This window comes from Pteropus alecto, unplaced genomic scaffold (genome assembly GCF_000325575.1).
Source record: "Pteropus alecto unplaced genomic scaffold, ASM32557v1 scaffold100, whole genome shotgun sequence".
NCBI classification, from domain to species: Eukaryota; Metazoa; Chordata; class Mammalia; order Chiroptera; family Pteropodidae; genus Pteropus; species Pteropus alecto.
This window is the reverse complement of record NW_006430723.1, coordinates 5,115,067-5,128,939: the sequence shown is the minus strand read 5'-3', so window position 1 is coordinate 5,128,939 and position 13,873 is coordinate 5,115,067. Positions and strand designations below refer to the sequence as shown.

At 33.8% G+C, this 13,873-nt stretch overlaps 1 protein-coding gene across 6 annotated transcripts in view; it reads right to left on the bottom strand.

Annotated features, from left to right (window-relative positions):
• Positions 1 to 13,873, bottom strand: part of CTNNA2 (catenin alpha 2) — a 988,991-nt gene that overhangs the window by 856,894 nt on the left and 118,224 nt on the right. For 3 of the 6 annotated variants that reach the window (XM_006905230.2, XM_006905232.1, XM_006905231.1), the window contains exon 2: positions 9,583 to 9,689. In XM_006905230.2, the coding sequence (XP_006905292.1) occupies positions 9,583 to 9,684 (102 nt within the window). In that variant the 5' untranslated portion in view covers positions 9,685 to 9,689. Of the gene's footprint in view, positions 1 to 9,582; positions 9,690 to 13,873 lie in introns of those variants that run through there. The other 3 variants (XM_025049514.1, XM_025049498.1, XM_025049506.1) reach the window with 1 other exon arrangement.

The following is a 13,873-nucleotide window of genomic DNA, read 5'->3' as shown; positions in this document are numbered from 1 at the left end:
GAAATTATTGAAAGTAAATATTTTGATAGAAGATGTTGGTTGTGTCATTGTTAATATAGTTAGCTTATATTCTGAAACCATAGTAATATCTGACGACTTAACTTCCATTGTCCTAAGCTCATGAAAAGAGAACAGAGGCAGATGCCACCTGTTAACTGTGAGTATATTTATGTTACACAAAGGTGAACTGATGTCATGTGTACTCAAAAGTTGTAATTTGCAGTAGTTGTCCCTAAAGGTGCGGGCGGGGAGAGAACTGGCTCATCACATGGCCCGTGGTGGTAAATGCTTGCCAAACACAAAAGACTCAGAGCTAAAGCAGTCACAGTCACTACCACATTTATATCATATGAAATGATTTAATTTTAGCAAAATAACATTATCCATTAAATTAATGTTAATTTCAATTTTTTGCTTTTGTGATTTCTTTGGTACTTAATGTGTAAATTTCTTTATGAATAAAGAAATGTGAATACCTAATTCCATGTTTATACTACTTTAAGTTCACTCTAGGATTTGGAAGGATTTTGTTTTGTTTTGTTTTTATTTTTTTGTAGAAAAGGGCTCCATACATTACTCAAATTTCAAAACATGGCCAACACAGCTGGTTTTATAACAAAAAGAGTATCACTACCATCTGGTGGCAGACATCAAAATTTTGAACATAATCCTGAAAGAGAAATTAATTTAACTCCAGACTGTACATACTAGTCAATTAAACTCCTATTTCAGAAGTGGCAAACAAAATAACTGCCAAACAATCTACCATAGGATTCAATTGGAAGAAACACTTCCGACGTAATAACTACTTTAGTTATATGTGTCTACTGTAAAAAATAAACAGCAATTTAAGAAATGTAATATTAAAAGAAAAAAGCATATTTTTAAAACAATGAAACACTTTATAGTGTCTCAATTAAATATTAATATATGTGATAAAAGTAAATCCCTAAATCATAACCTCATTACTTGTACTTATATTGTGTTTTTTTAAATATGTTATTCTTTTCTTTAATGAGAAAAGAAGTAGTGGTTTCAAATGAAGTTATGGTATTTCAGGTATTTCATTCAACCACAAAAAGTTTGGATAAACCAAAACATTTTTCTAGGCAAGAAAAATATCATCTCAAAATTAAAATGGAACTTAGTATAAAAATAATTAATAAAAGTGGGAAAAATACTGGGAAACAGGTTAACTGTGCTATACATAAAACTGATCAAAGAAATAAATAAATTAATGGAGTTTACATCATTTGCTTTTATCATATCCTTTACTTTTTATAGAATTTTAATCCTTTGATAAAGATGCATGAACAACTTATTATAACATTGTAGTGTCACCATGGAAACCATCCAAGTGTATTAATCTTCGAACCTCATGAATAAAACAAGAATTAAGGTAGTTCTCAATAATGATGTTCTTTGGATAGATTTTTTTTAAAAGGGTATAATGAGACTTTGATTCCTTTGGTAAATTCATAAATAAGATACTCTACTTGGTAAATTTTATAAGAGAGCATATGGTATAGCATAAAAAGGCACACACTGGCTCAATTCTCACAGGTTATTTACTTCTGGAATTATTTTCATCTCTGAATCCCGTGATTTTAAATCTAAATCTTCTGATTCCCTGATTTCAAATGTGTCAATGGATTTAATCAGTGATGTGAGTCACATAAAGGTGATTTCTTTTATAAGAAATTACTATCAAAAGGGGAAGAAAATCAATTTTTTTTAAGTATAAAATTGAATTTTTAAATTTTAAAACAACATTTTAAGAAGATGAGCCAATCATTTAGCTTTTGAGATCATTAGTAACTTTTTGAGTAAAATTTAAAAAGATCTAACTACAGAAGTCACTAGAGCCTAACCTAACAGGGTCCTGTGGACATTACTCAAAATAATATTGGAAATGATTAAAGCGAGCTCCTCTTCTTCAGAGATTCCTTTCCCATCAGGCCAATTCAGAAGTTCATTAAGCTTTTCAATGTTTTTGTTGTTGTTGTTTTGTTGTTTTATTGTGTTTAGCAGATGCTTAATGTTATTAAGTTGCAGATTCATCTTTCTGTAAAAGGAAATAACGAAGAAAATTCCAGCAAATTCCATTCTGTCTTATTATAATAACCCGAACTTCATTAGCTTACCGAAATGGTGAAACTTGAATTCCCAATAACTTCAGAGGTTTCTGCTTTAGTTACCTTTGATTAAATGTAAAATGCAATCCATTCTTTTTGTAAATACGCACTAACATTTTTCCTAAGAAAATATCCAATGGATTTCTATTTTATACATGGCACTAATTTTCTAATAACTGAAAAGTGGCTACTATGAAATAGTAAAGAAAACAGCATTAAGAACAAACCTGTACTATTATAAGAATAGTGTCAGACACTTCTCTAATCACTTTAATGCACATCTCATGTATCCTTTCAAAAATCCCTTGAGGTACAAATTATTATCTGTAATTTACATTTGAGGAGAGATTAAGTAACCTATTCAAGGAATCACTATAAATACTTCACTCACAATCAAACTTTCATGACTCTGAAGTGTATGCATACACATTCTCTACTTAAATCATGTTAAAATAATTACAATATTGCACATTTTAAAAACTCCAAAATTAATGTGCATTACACATAAAAAATAATTGGTCTTATTTTTTTTTTCAATTACAAGATAATACAGTTGATACTCGGACAACATGCGGGTAAGGAACGCCATCTCTTCCACCTGCAGTCAAAAATTCAAGTATGGCTTTTGATTCCTCAGAAACTTAAGTTGTCCCTCTATATCCTCAGGGGATTGGTTTCAAGACCACTCCCCCTCACACACACAGATACCAAAATCCTGGGATGCTCAAGTTCCCTAAATAAAGTGGCACAGATCAATGTGCCACATCCATATACTCCCAATTGCCAAATAAATACAATACAAATATTTAGTGGAAAAAAAAAAAGCAAGCATATAAGTGGACTGGTGCAATTCAAATCTGTGTTGTTGAAGGATCAACCATATTCTCCTGTTTTGACTTTCAGCTGATGAACAGATGAAAATTATTTTTATATACTTATCTTATATCTAGCCACCTAACCCCATTCTCACATTGAATAATGGTATACAATCATATCATAAAAAGAAGATTTTATCTGTCCTGTTGCCATGTTTTCAGGGTACTTTTCTTTATTTTAAAAGTTTGACTTTATTCCTATATAGAATGTGTATTAGAAGTGACTGTAACATTCTTTTAATGGTACAATCTATTGAGCTACTGAAATATTTTCATTTATTTCCTGATAATAGACTATTATTATATTCCTAAAAAATTCTACTTTTTATATATATGCTGATCTTTTGATAAATTGCTAAATAGTACTTACTATATTTTATGTAGTATTTTTTTAATTTAAATAAAAAAATGAGATGGAACCATCACGATCCCTTTTTTAAAAATGTTATTTTAAAGTATCTTGAATTATTAATATTAGTTATAATTCTTAAAAAATGAAGAGCTGTGTATCTTTTTCTATGATTGAAACAGTAGTTTAAATAACATTGTGATTGTCAGTTCTTTAACTATCTCATAATTCAGTTATATATCTGTCTGTTCTGGTGCTTTCCAATAACAGATCTTTAAACAGCTTTTCTAATATTTATATGCCTTATTCCCAATATTTATATGTGAAACTTGAATTCCCAATAACTTCAGAGGTTTCTGCTTTAGTTACCTTTGATTAAATGTAAAATGCAATCCATTCTTTTTGTAAATACGCACTAACATTTTTCCACTTCCTCTTGGATAAATTTTGGTAATTTAAATTTTTCTAAGACATTATTTCCTTCCTCTAGATTTTCATGTTTCGTTGGCGTAGAGTTGTATGTAATATTCTATGATGTTTCTTTTAATCTTTCTTGTTCCCAGAGTTACTTCTGCTTTCTCATTTGTAATTTTCCTCTATATATTTTCCATTATTTGTGCCTTAAGGAATTTGTATTGGCCATTTCAAAGAAGAATCGAATTTTTATTTTATTTAACCATTTTAACATTTGTGTTCTATTTTAGTGATTCTGGTTTTCACTCTCACTAGAATCTGTTTTCTTAGTTTCTACTGAGGTTCTTTTTCTAATTTCTTAAGATAAGTCTTTAGTTTATTTTTATCTTTTTTCTTAAATAACAAAGGTATTTAAGGCTAAGAGTCTTTACTAAGCATAGCTTTTACTGGGTGTGTATATTTTGTGAGGAAGAGATCACGTTTCGCATTAACATATATAGTTTATAATTTCGCTTTGGTTCTAAGAGTTATCTAAGGATGTTTATTAACTTCTTAATTTTTTTTTAGTTTTATAATAAAATTGCCTAGCAAATTTTTTTTTTAGTTTTCTAATAATATAATGGAATGTGGCCTATTAAAAATATTTACTTTTCTGAATTTAAGACATTTTCAGGCATCTTTTTTCAAAGATTAAACTTCCTAAGATGAATCTCTTCTTGTTTGAAATTTTGTGATTTCTATAATACAAAAATTGTTGAGAAGGAATCTTGCCATTTCAACATAAGATAAATTTGCAGCCTCATATACAGTAAAGTTCTATTGGATATCTTAAATACTTACCAACAAGAAATTCCTAAATGTCATTTTTCTTAAGACTGAATAAATTTTACTCAAAACTCCTCAACTTCTGGTGTTTATTTCAGCCTTTATCCATTCTTATCAGACACTGCAGGATAGCTATGGGCATTCTGTGTTACTGAATATTGATACAGACTTTATTCAACAAATAAAGATTTTTGTGTGTATGTGTGTGTTTGATACAAACGGGGACTTGGTTTAATTTTCTCTCCTGGTTCCACATTTTGCATTAAAGGTTGAGTATCAAGTTTATATCTACTATTTTCTTATCAGTCCCTTCTTATTCATATGTCCTCCAAGGGTTATCACAACAGTCCTATTATTAAGGTTTCATTTCAGGGCAGGAAATGTTTAGTCTTGTTGGCATAGCCATAATATTATAAGGAAATAATATATTTAAAAATCTGTATTAAAATAACATTTTTTAGAGACTCTTTTTTAAATCAGGGTAGGAACACTAAGAAGAAACATAAACAATTTAGATGTCAGTAGATATTGGAGGGATGACAAAACTAGAGTGCTAAGTCACTATGTGAAAGTCAATTAGAGTTTTAAGCATTCTGCTGTATTAAGTGAACAAATATGAATTAGTTTAGTGTCCCTACTTTTAATAAATATTTTTAATGCATTGTCTTCATCTGACAAAAGAATTGCAGATAAATGGACTGAAATATTTATAGAAAAGAACATTTTTAAACGGTTATATTAGATGTGCTATTCTAGATAAGCCGAGTACAAAAGCAAAGTATAAATATATGAAAATATTAAGAAATAAAGTTTATGGGTAATGTGCTTGCCCATGCTGTATTCACTTATATCCTTCTAACTGGTTTATGGCTAGTATGAACCTAAATATATAGGCATCAAAAAAATGAAGAATGGAAACTATATTTACTCAATATTTACTTTATACCAGACACTATGTTTTAATTATTGTGTTTCATTAACTCAATGTTAAAGATTAAATATATCGATGCATAATCTGAAGTGAAAATACTGAGGCTAGAAAAAGGCAATCTGCTTTCACCTAGACTGATGGAACTACATTTCAGACCAGATCATTCTGACTCTGAAATATCTCCTAAACCAGTCTTTCTCAAGCTATCTGTGATGAAAGGCCATACTTTTGTTATCAAGCTTTTGTAAAATATAACAAAATAAATAATTTAAATTTTTAAAAAGACTTAAAACTATAGGTCCACATTCTGTTATTAGATTCAACAGACATAAAATTATTTCGTAAAATTGTCATAAAATTTTCAAAGCACTTACTCTCAATTTCTATGCTTATTGCAAACCAGTAACAAACATTTCACAGATCAGGCTTAATCCAAAAATTACAACCTGAGTAGCCAACATACTCTCAAATCTAAGAGCCTATCAATATTACCCGTTTCTATTCTTAAAAAACCTTATAGAGCTTACAAAAATCGTAACGAAATGAAAAATGTGCATAGATCTAATGAAATGTTTCAACAATGTTACATACAAAGATGTCCACTCCTAATCCTTAGAACCTGTGACTGTATTACCTTAAGTGGCAAAAGGGATTTTGCAGATGTGATTAAAGATCTCAAGATGAAGAGATTATTTTAGAATATCTGGGTGGCCCCCAATGTAATCAAAAGGGTCCTCATAAGAGTGAAGTAGGAGGGTTAGAGTCAGAGAGGAGATGTGATGGTAGAAGCTAAAGTCTGAAAGACAAATTGAGGGTGCTTTGCTGCTGGCTGCAAAGATGGAAGAAAGCACCACAGCCAAAGAATGCAGGAGCACTCCAGATGCTGAAAATGATAAGGAACGTCCTCCTTAAAGAATACAGCCCTACTAATACCTTGATTTTAGCTCTTCTGACTCCCAGAACTGTGGAATAAATTTCGGTTGTTTTAAGCTATTAAAATTATGTTATAATAGCTATTGGAAAATACAGATTTTGGTTCTAGGAAGCAGGGTGCTGCCATAACAAATACCTAAAACGTAGAAGTGGTTTTGGAATTGATGATGGGCAGAGGCTGGAAAGATTTTGAGAATCATGGTAGAAAAATCCCAGATTGCCTTGAGCAGATTGTTAATAAAAATATGGATACAAAACGCCCTGCTTGTGAGGAACATGGTAGAGAAAGCCTATATTATCTTAGAGAATATCTAAGTCATTATAAATGGCCTGTTATTAGAAATACAAATGTTAAAGGAGATGCTGGTGAGGAACTGGTGGAAAGAAAATGAGGAAAATGTTACAGGTGGACCTTGAAGATATTGCAGGTTTGGTTCCAGGCCACTCCAATAAATTGAATATTTCAATAAAATGAATATCACAATAAAGTAAATATTACAATAAAGTGATTCATACAGAGTTTTTGGTTTCCCAGTGCATTTAAAAGTTATGTTTACACTATTCTGTAATCTATTCGGCGGGCAATAGTATTATGTCTATAAAAACAATATGTAAACCTTAATTAAAAAGTACTTTATTGCTAAAAAATGCAAACAATCATCTGAGCCTCAGTCAATTATAATCTTCTTGCTGATGGAGGGTCTTCCCTTCAATTTGTAAAAAGCACGATATCTGCCAACTACAATAAAGTTAAGTGCAATAAAATGAGGAATGCCAGTATTGGAAGCTGGAGGAAAGGAAATCTTTATTATATACAGTGGCAGAAAGCTTAGCTAAATTGTTTCCTACAGTTAGGCGGGAATCAGAAAATTATGGGATGAACTTGGATATTTAGCCAAGGAGATTTCGAAACAAAGTGTTGAAAGAGTGGTCTGGTTGCTTCTTCCTGTTGATAGTAAAATGCGAAAGAGAATGACATAGATGGAGGGAAGAACTGTTAAGCTAAAAGGAACCAAGAATTGATAATTGAGACAATTATCAGCCTATGCAGATTGCAAAAGGCACTAAAACTTAGAAGACTCACTTCTAGGAAAGCAATGTCTATAGAGAAAGCCAATCGTGTATCTGATTAATGTCTGGCTAATAACTCAGAAAGTTTAAAGCTCAGCATACTCTGTCGTACAGAAAGCCCTTTAAGGAGATCAGAAATGTGATTCAGGGATCCTCTCAGCCATTTCAGCAAAGATGAAAAAGGAGTTGAGATCATGCAAGAAAGTTCTGAGAAATAGCCTGTTTCAAATAGAGTGAATCCCAGAGACATACATACGGCGGAGAAACACACATGTTTTAAGAATATTCTATCAGTAGACAGAAATACTGCCAGTTTGGAGTGAAAGAGACAAAGAAAGAATAAAATTCAAAAAGACTGCTGGTGTCTCAAAATTCTACTGACAAGAAATGGAGCTGATAAAAATACTCACCTGAAAATATATGCTACCCTTTCTGAAAAAGAAATAACAATTTTTAGGATGGGGAACCAAGCCCAGAGGGCAGAGCCTCAAGTTCCAGAGAACTATTCTCAGGTGTTGAATCTAACTGAGTTTGCCCAATTGAATTTCTAAATTTTTTAAGACTAATATCCTTTTTTTTCTTCTACTTTCTCCCTTTTTAAATGGGAATGACTATAACTATTATTCTAGGCCTGTCCCACTAATACATTTTGGGAGTCTATAATTTGTGTTCTAGTTTCACAGGAAAACAGATAGAGAGGAATTTTGCTGGAGGATGGATTATAACCAAAACCTTATCCATACCTAATTTAGATGATTTAGATGAGATTGGAACTTTTAAGCTGATGAAATTTAAATGAGGTTTTTGGACTTGAGATGATGCTATAGTGCATTGAGAATTTGGGGGATCTGAGAATGTGGTGAATATATTTTGCATGTGGAAAGGATGTAAATTAGGGAGGCAGATAGAGGACAGAATATATAGTAAACTGAATAATGACCCCCAAAAATGCCTATGTCCTAATCCCTGGAAACTGTGAATATATCACCTTAAAAGGGAAAAGAAACTCTTCAGAGGTGATTTGTTTAAGGATCTTGAGATAAGCCAATTATTCCAGAGTGTCTGAGTGGATCCAAAATAATCATGAGGGTCCTTATAAGAGGGAGGCAGGAGGGAATATGAGGACAGAAGCAGAGATCAGAATCAGAGAAAGATATGAACATGCTACATTGCTGGCTTTGAATATGGAGGAAGTGGCCAATGAAGGCCCATGGCCTCTAGAAGCTAGAAAAGAGAAAGGAAATTTTCTGCTAGAGCCTCCGGAGGAAATGCAGCTCTGTCAATTCCCTGACTTTAGGACTTCTGATCCCCAGACCCATAAGAAAATAAATTTGTAAAGCTTTAAGCCACTAAGTTTATGACACTGTGTTATGGCAGCTATCAAAAACCAATATGAAGGGCCTCTACTTAATTTAGTATAATATTTCCTTACAAATATACCATAAAAATCTTTAATTTTCACATTCCGTGAATTTCTAAGTTAATATAGAAAATAATATGCTTCACAAGACACTAAAATAAACTTTTAAAACTTAAAAATCCTGAGAATATTTTTTCTACTGAGTCATCTTATGGAAATGTGACAACTGTGACAACACAAAAATGGAACATTTCATCATTCCAACATGATGAATTCTCCGTTGTAAAATCAATAAAAAGTAATTCAATAAGTAATTTTTGTTCTTCAATAGTCAATGCAGTTCTTCAGAACTGTGCATTAGCATCCAAAAGTATGCTAGGAATGGTTTATTTAGACTATGAATCCATTACCGCAAATGAGAGGCCCCTTCACCAAGTCCCCCTCTTTAATTATCTCATCAACTTAATTTCAAAAATCACATGAAGAGTTTTTTAAAAGGCACTTGAAATCTTATTGGGCAATAAAACTGTCCATAGTTCAGGAAGTAATATACATTAAGTAATCAGTATTACAGCATGATTCATTCACCCTTAAGCATTTCTAAGTTCTAAGGGGCGTCATGATACGAATGTACACATGTCACAGTAGAAACACACGGGTGTAACAAAGTGTTTTGACACATCCCTTACCTGTGTGACAAGTGGCTCCAGAAGCCTCTCCACTGTTAGTGTCCGGATTTCCAAACTTTTGGGGTCCCATTTTAAGATGATGGGTGAAGTTGCCGAAGTCATGCTCCCTGTGGAAACACACATTGTCAGTTAGCAATAACGATTACTGGTTCAAAATGAATAAGTCGCCAAAACTTAGAACATACTCAAGATTACCTGTCTGGTCCAAACTCATCAAGATAGAGATGGGGAAATCAAAACCAGAGATGTATGAGGTGGTAATGTTGACATCAGATCAGAAACTAAGGGTTCCTGAAGTCATCTTATACATTGGACAGACTCTTGGAACACAGTTGACACTGAAATATTTCACTCCCCAAATATTTAGTACATATACCCATCTATATCTACGTGCTGGAGAAGACCTGGACCTTTTCCTGGAGTAGTTTATATGGTTTTAAGGTCGAGACAAACCAAAGTGGATCACAACTATGCCTCAGTGTGACCCGTGTTGTAATCAAGGAATGCAGAGAGGGCCATGGGAGAACTGAGAAAAAGATACTAAAGTCTCCCTGGGGAGACCAAGGATGACTTTCAGGAAGGACCGTAAATCCACCATGACCACCAGATGAAGGACCCATGTCATAACAGAGATCTACTCTGTTTTTTCACATCCTAACTGACCACTGATGAATTATGCTCCCTGTGGCAGCTGTTCCATTCTCTTAAATAGGAAAGATATCTTGCCAACTGAGTGGCAACGGTTCTGAAAATTAGCTTGTGGCTATTTACTTGCACTCTGATTACTCACTGCATTTAAATTCTTGTCCCATAAAATTAGTGTCTGATAATGTTATTTATTTTATTCTAAAACAATCCTCTCCTAAGAACCACTGATGTGCAGGTAGCAGCCTCCTACATATAAAGCACAAAATATGGTCTGGCCTCAACAGAATAAATTATACATCCTATGGTGGGAGTAGGGGTGTTTCTCACCAAGAAATTGATTGCACTTTGCTGAATATATTCTAACAACTAACCACTGGACAAGCAACCTCAGATTGTACAAACTGAATCTGAATCATCTGCTTTAATACCATAAATCAAACTGTTCATAGCTGTTCTCTTTTGAATCAATGTCTGCACTCAATTCCATCCTTATAAACCAATGTAGATGATTATTTCTATTAAAATTAACACTACGAAGAAGGCCTATCAGAACAGGCACATGCCTCTTTACTGCCCTGCTACAGGTAATCTTTATGCAAATAAACCCAACAAATTTGCTTCAGGGAAAAAGAAAAAGGCAAAGATGCAGTATGCTGGTATTTTACCTCCCTCCAAATGCCATGTTTTAAATAAACTAAGGGTAGTGATCCAATCATACAGACTGATTTAGATGTGGGTTCCTTCACAACAACAATACTTGGCACTGATATGCTGCCTGCCCTCCAAAAACCTAAAAATACTTTATATATTCCCCATTCACACTACCAACTGCTATATAGCAGCTCTGACATGCACGCAATTCTGCTGCTGGCCAGCACACCTTCCTGGGCTGTGGCAGAATGAAGATGCCAGACGCTTTCTACATACACAAAATATCTTCATCCTTGCTGAAGCCAGATCTACTTAAGTAATTTGAGTCCAGCATTTATGACACAGTTATTGCAAGTTTCTGGAGAAGTTTCATGGAAACTTTTTTCAAGCCCTGATGGAATAACGAGTGGCATAATATGATGACGCACAAGGAAGTCCTGTAGGAAAGGTGGATAACTAGTAGTGAAGTCATTTTAACATAATAGTGAAAGATACTGAGTAAGACACTGTAGACAACAGTCATTATTATGTGTATGCTATGCGTAAAAGCTGATGGATCAAAGAAGGTACACAAAACCTTTTATGGATGCTCCAATTCATAACTGAAGAAATGGCCCTCAGAAAATACTGAGGAAAGTAACAAAAATGCTGGGACAAACACATGAAAAACACTAATCTAGCAAGCATCAAGCAGAAATGGTAGACACTGAACAAAGACCTCCAGCCAACTGTGAGCCAAGAAGCAGAGTTAGAGCACTGAGTCCTGAAGGTCACAGAGGTCTTATAAGTCTAAAAATAAAAGGGCAAGAGTTACCAGGCCAATCACTTGATTTAACTTATTCCTATGGGGATCAATCTTTTCAGCTACTTCTTATGACACGGGTAAAATTCAATAACAAAAGGCAAGGAAAAGTTATATGGTATTAATTTGTTGAAGGGAAAAGCTAGTCGTAAAAACTTTAAATGCACTCTTTCCAGCCACAGTTTTCAATATGGTTTGGCCTAAAACTAGGATTATATCTCTATCCTATTTATTTTTACAATTTTGTATACTGCTCATATTTGCAAAGACCAAAAGTATGGGGTAGAAGGGAGACTGCAAAATTTCTACCTCTAAACCCAAAAGGTTGATATTTAATATTCTTATTGAACTGCCTCCGAGTTGCACCTCAGCTTCATGTCACTTATTGAGCATGAGGCAGAGGAAGGTAAGAAGCTCTTTTGGTTGCAATATTTGAGCTGGTATAATACTTGCAATCTGTTGTTTCTAGAAGAAATGTTTATGTCCTGCTGTTTTGGGAACACAACTGAATTCTACCTGTATGTATTAGTCCTTATATTAGTAACATTTTCCCATCAAAGCCCTCAGCCAAGTGAAATTGTATAAAAACAGAATAAAATTGATTCTGTTCCAGATTAGTGATCATAACCACAGTCCTCTAGATTCACCTATTTATAACTTCTGCCTCCGTAGTGCAAATAAGGACAAATGATGACAGAAAAGAGGAAAAGTGTCAAATATTCTCTAAATATCATCTAGAACAAAGACATAGGGCAACTGGAGTCAGTAAGTAGAAATGACCGTTCAGTATACTGCCCCCACAACAAACACACACGATGACTGACTCCAAACCAAGAATGCCATTCACTTGTACTTTCAATATTTATAAATTATTAAAGTCAAGAAAAACGCATGGTTTTTTAAGGTATATTATTATTATAATTCAGCAAATAGTCACTCCCTCCCTTATCCCACACTTCCATGAGAAGAGGATATTTCCCTACCCCATTGATATTGAGCTTTGGCCAATGGAATGTTAGGAAATAGACATTTGAAAGGTACTTGCTTGGTTAGACTTGCCCTCTTGTGCTACTGCCTTCTGCCATGATAGTCGTGGATAGCCCACTGATCCAAAAAGGAAGAAAGACACATGAAGCAAACCCAAATCTAAGCTAAAGCTGGAGCCAAGCCCAGCTGAGCCAAGTCTGTTCAGCCAACTCAAACAAACTACAGACACAGGATCAAGAAATAAATGCTTGCTGTTGCATGTCACTGAGATTTTGTCATTATCTGTTATTCAGCAACAGACACACAATGCTGTCAAACAGACTTTTGTTTGAATTGAAGCCCTAAAATTTATCAACTCTCTGTGTGATGTTGTCTAGGTTACCTACCCTCTCTGAGCCTGTTTCTTCAAATGAAAAATCCTGATGACTGTTCTAAGTCTAAATAACTTAGTGGAGAGAAAATGATTCTTGAAATATTAGTTATTATTTTTATTATTATACTCCAAAATTTAAATATCTTTTTGCATGATGCCTTATTTCTAGGAGTAATAAGTAAACACACATTAAAAACAGATATCCAGATTTACACTCATTTGTGTGGAACAACCAAACTGATTCAAATGAGAAGGCAAGAGAACAAATGAAGTGTGTAGTCACACACACCAGGCTTTCATCTTTCTAAGGATGGAATGACACTGAAGGGTACTGAAGTTTTGCCTTTCCAAAATGGGCCTTTTGGGATACTGCCGTTAAGCTGGTTATTAAGAAACACAGGACGCAGAAAGAACTTTTGACCTTCTCCCTTTCTGCTTAAGAGATAAAGATTGAAAAGTCCACTCCAGGAAGGGAACCTTAGCATATTCACCTTAGCGTTAGATAGGAAGTTTCCAAAGAGGAGTCTGTTAATTGCATTGCCCCTGTATCCCATTGTTTCTGGGTTGCCGAGCAACAATTTGCTTGCCACATGTGTTCCATGTATTCTGTTCTTTTTCCCTACTTGCCAATTGCCTAATATTCCCCTTCCAAAATCCCACCACTGCCCTCTTTCTCCGTTGTCCATAACGGCATATAAACCTCAACTGCCCAATGCCTCTTCATGTCTCATTATGGCACTTCCAAACGTGCATTCATATAATCAGTCTTGGACATTTTCTCCTGTTAATCAGTCTCTGTTAATGTGATTATTAGCCCAGAAAGAAGAACT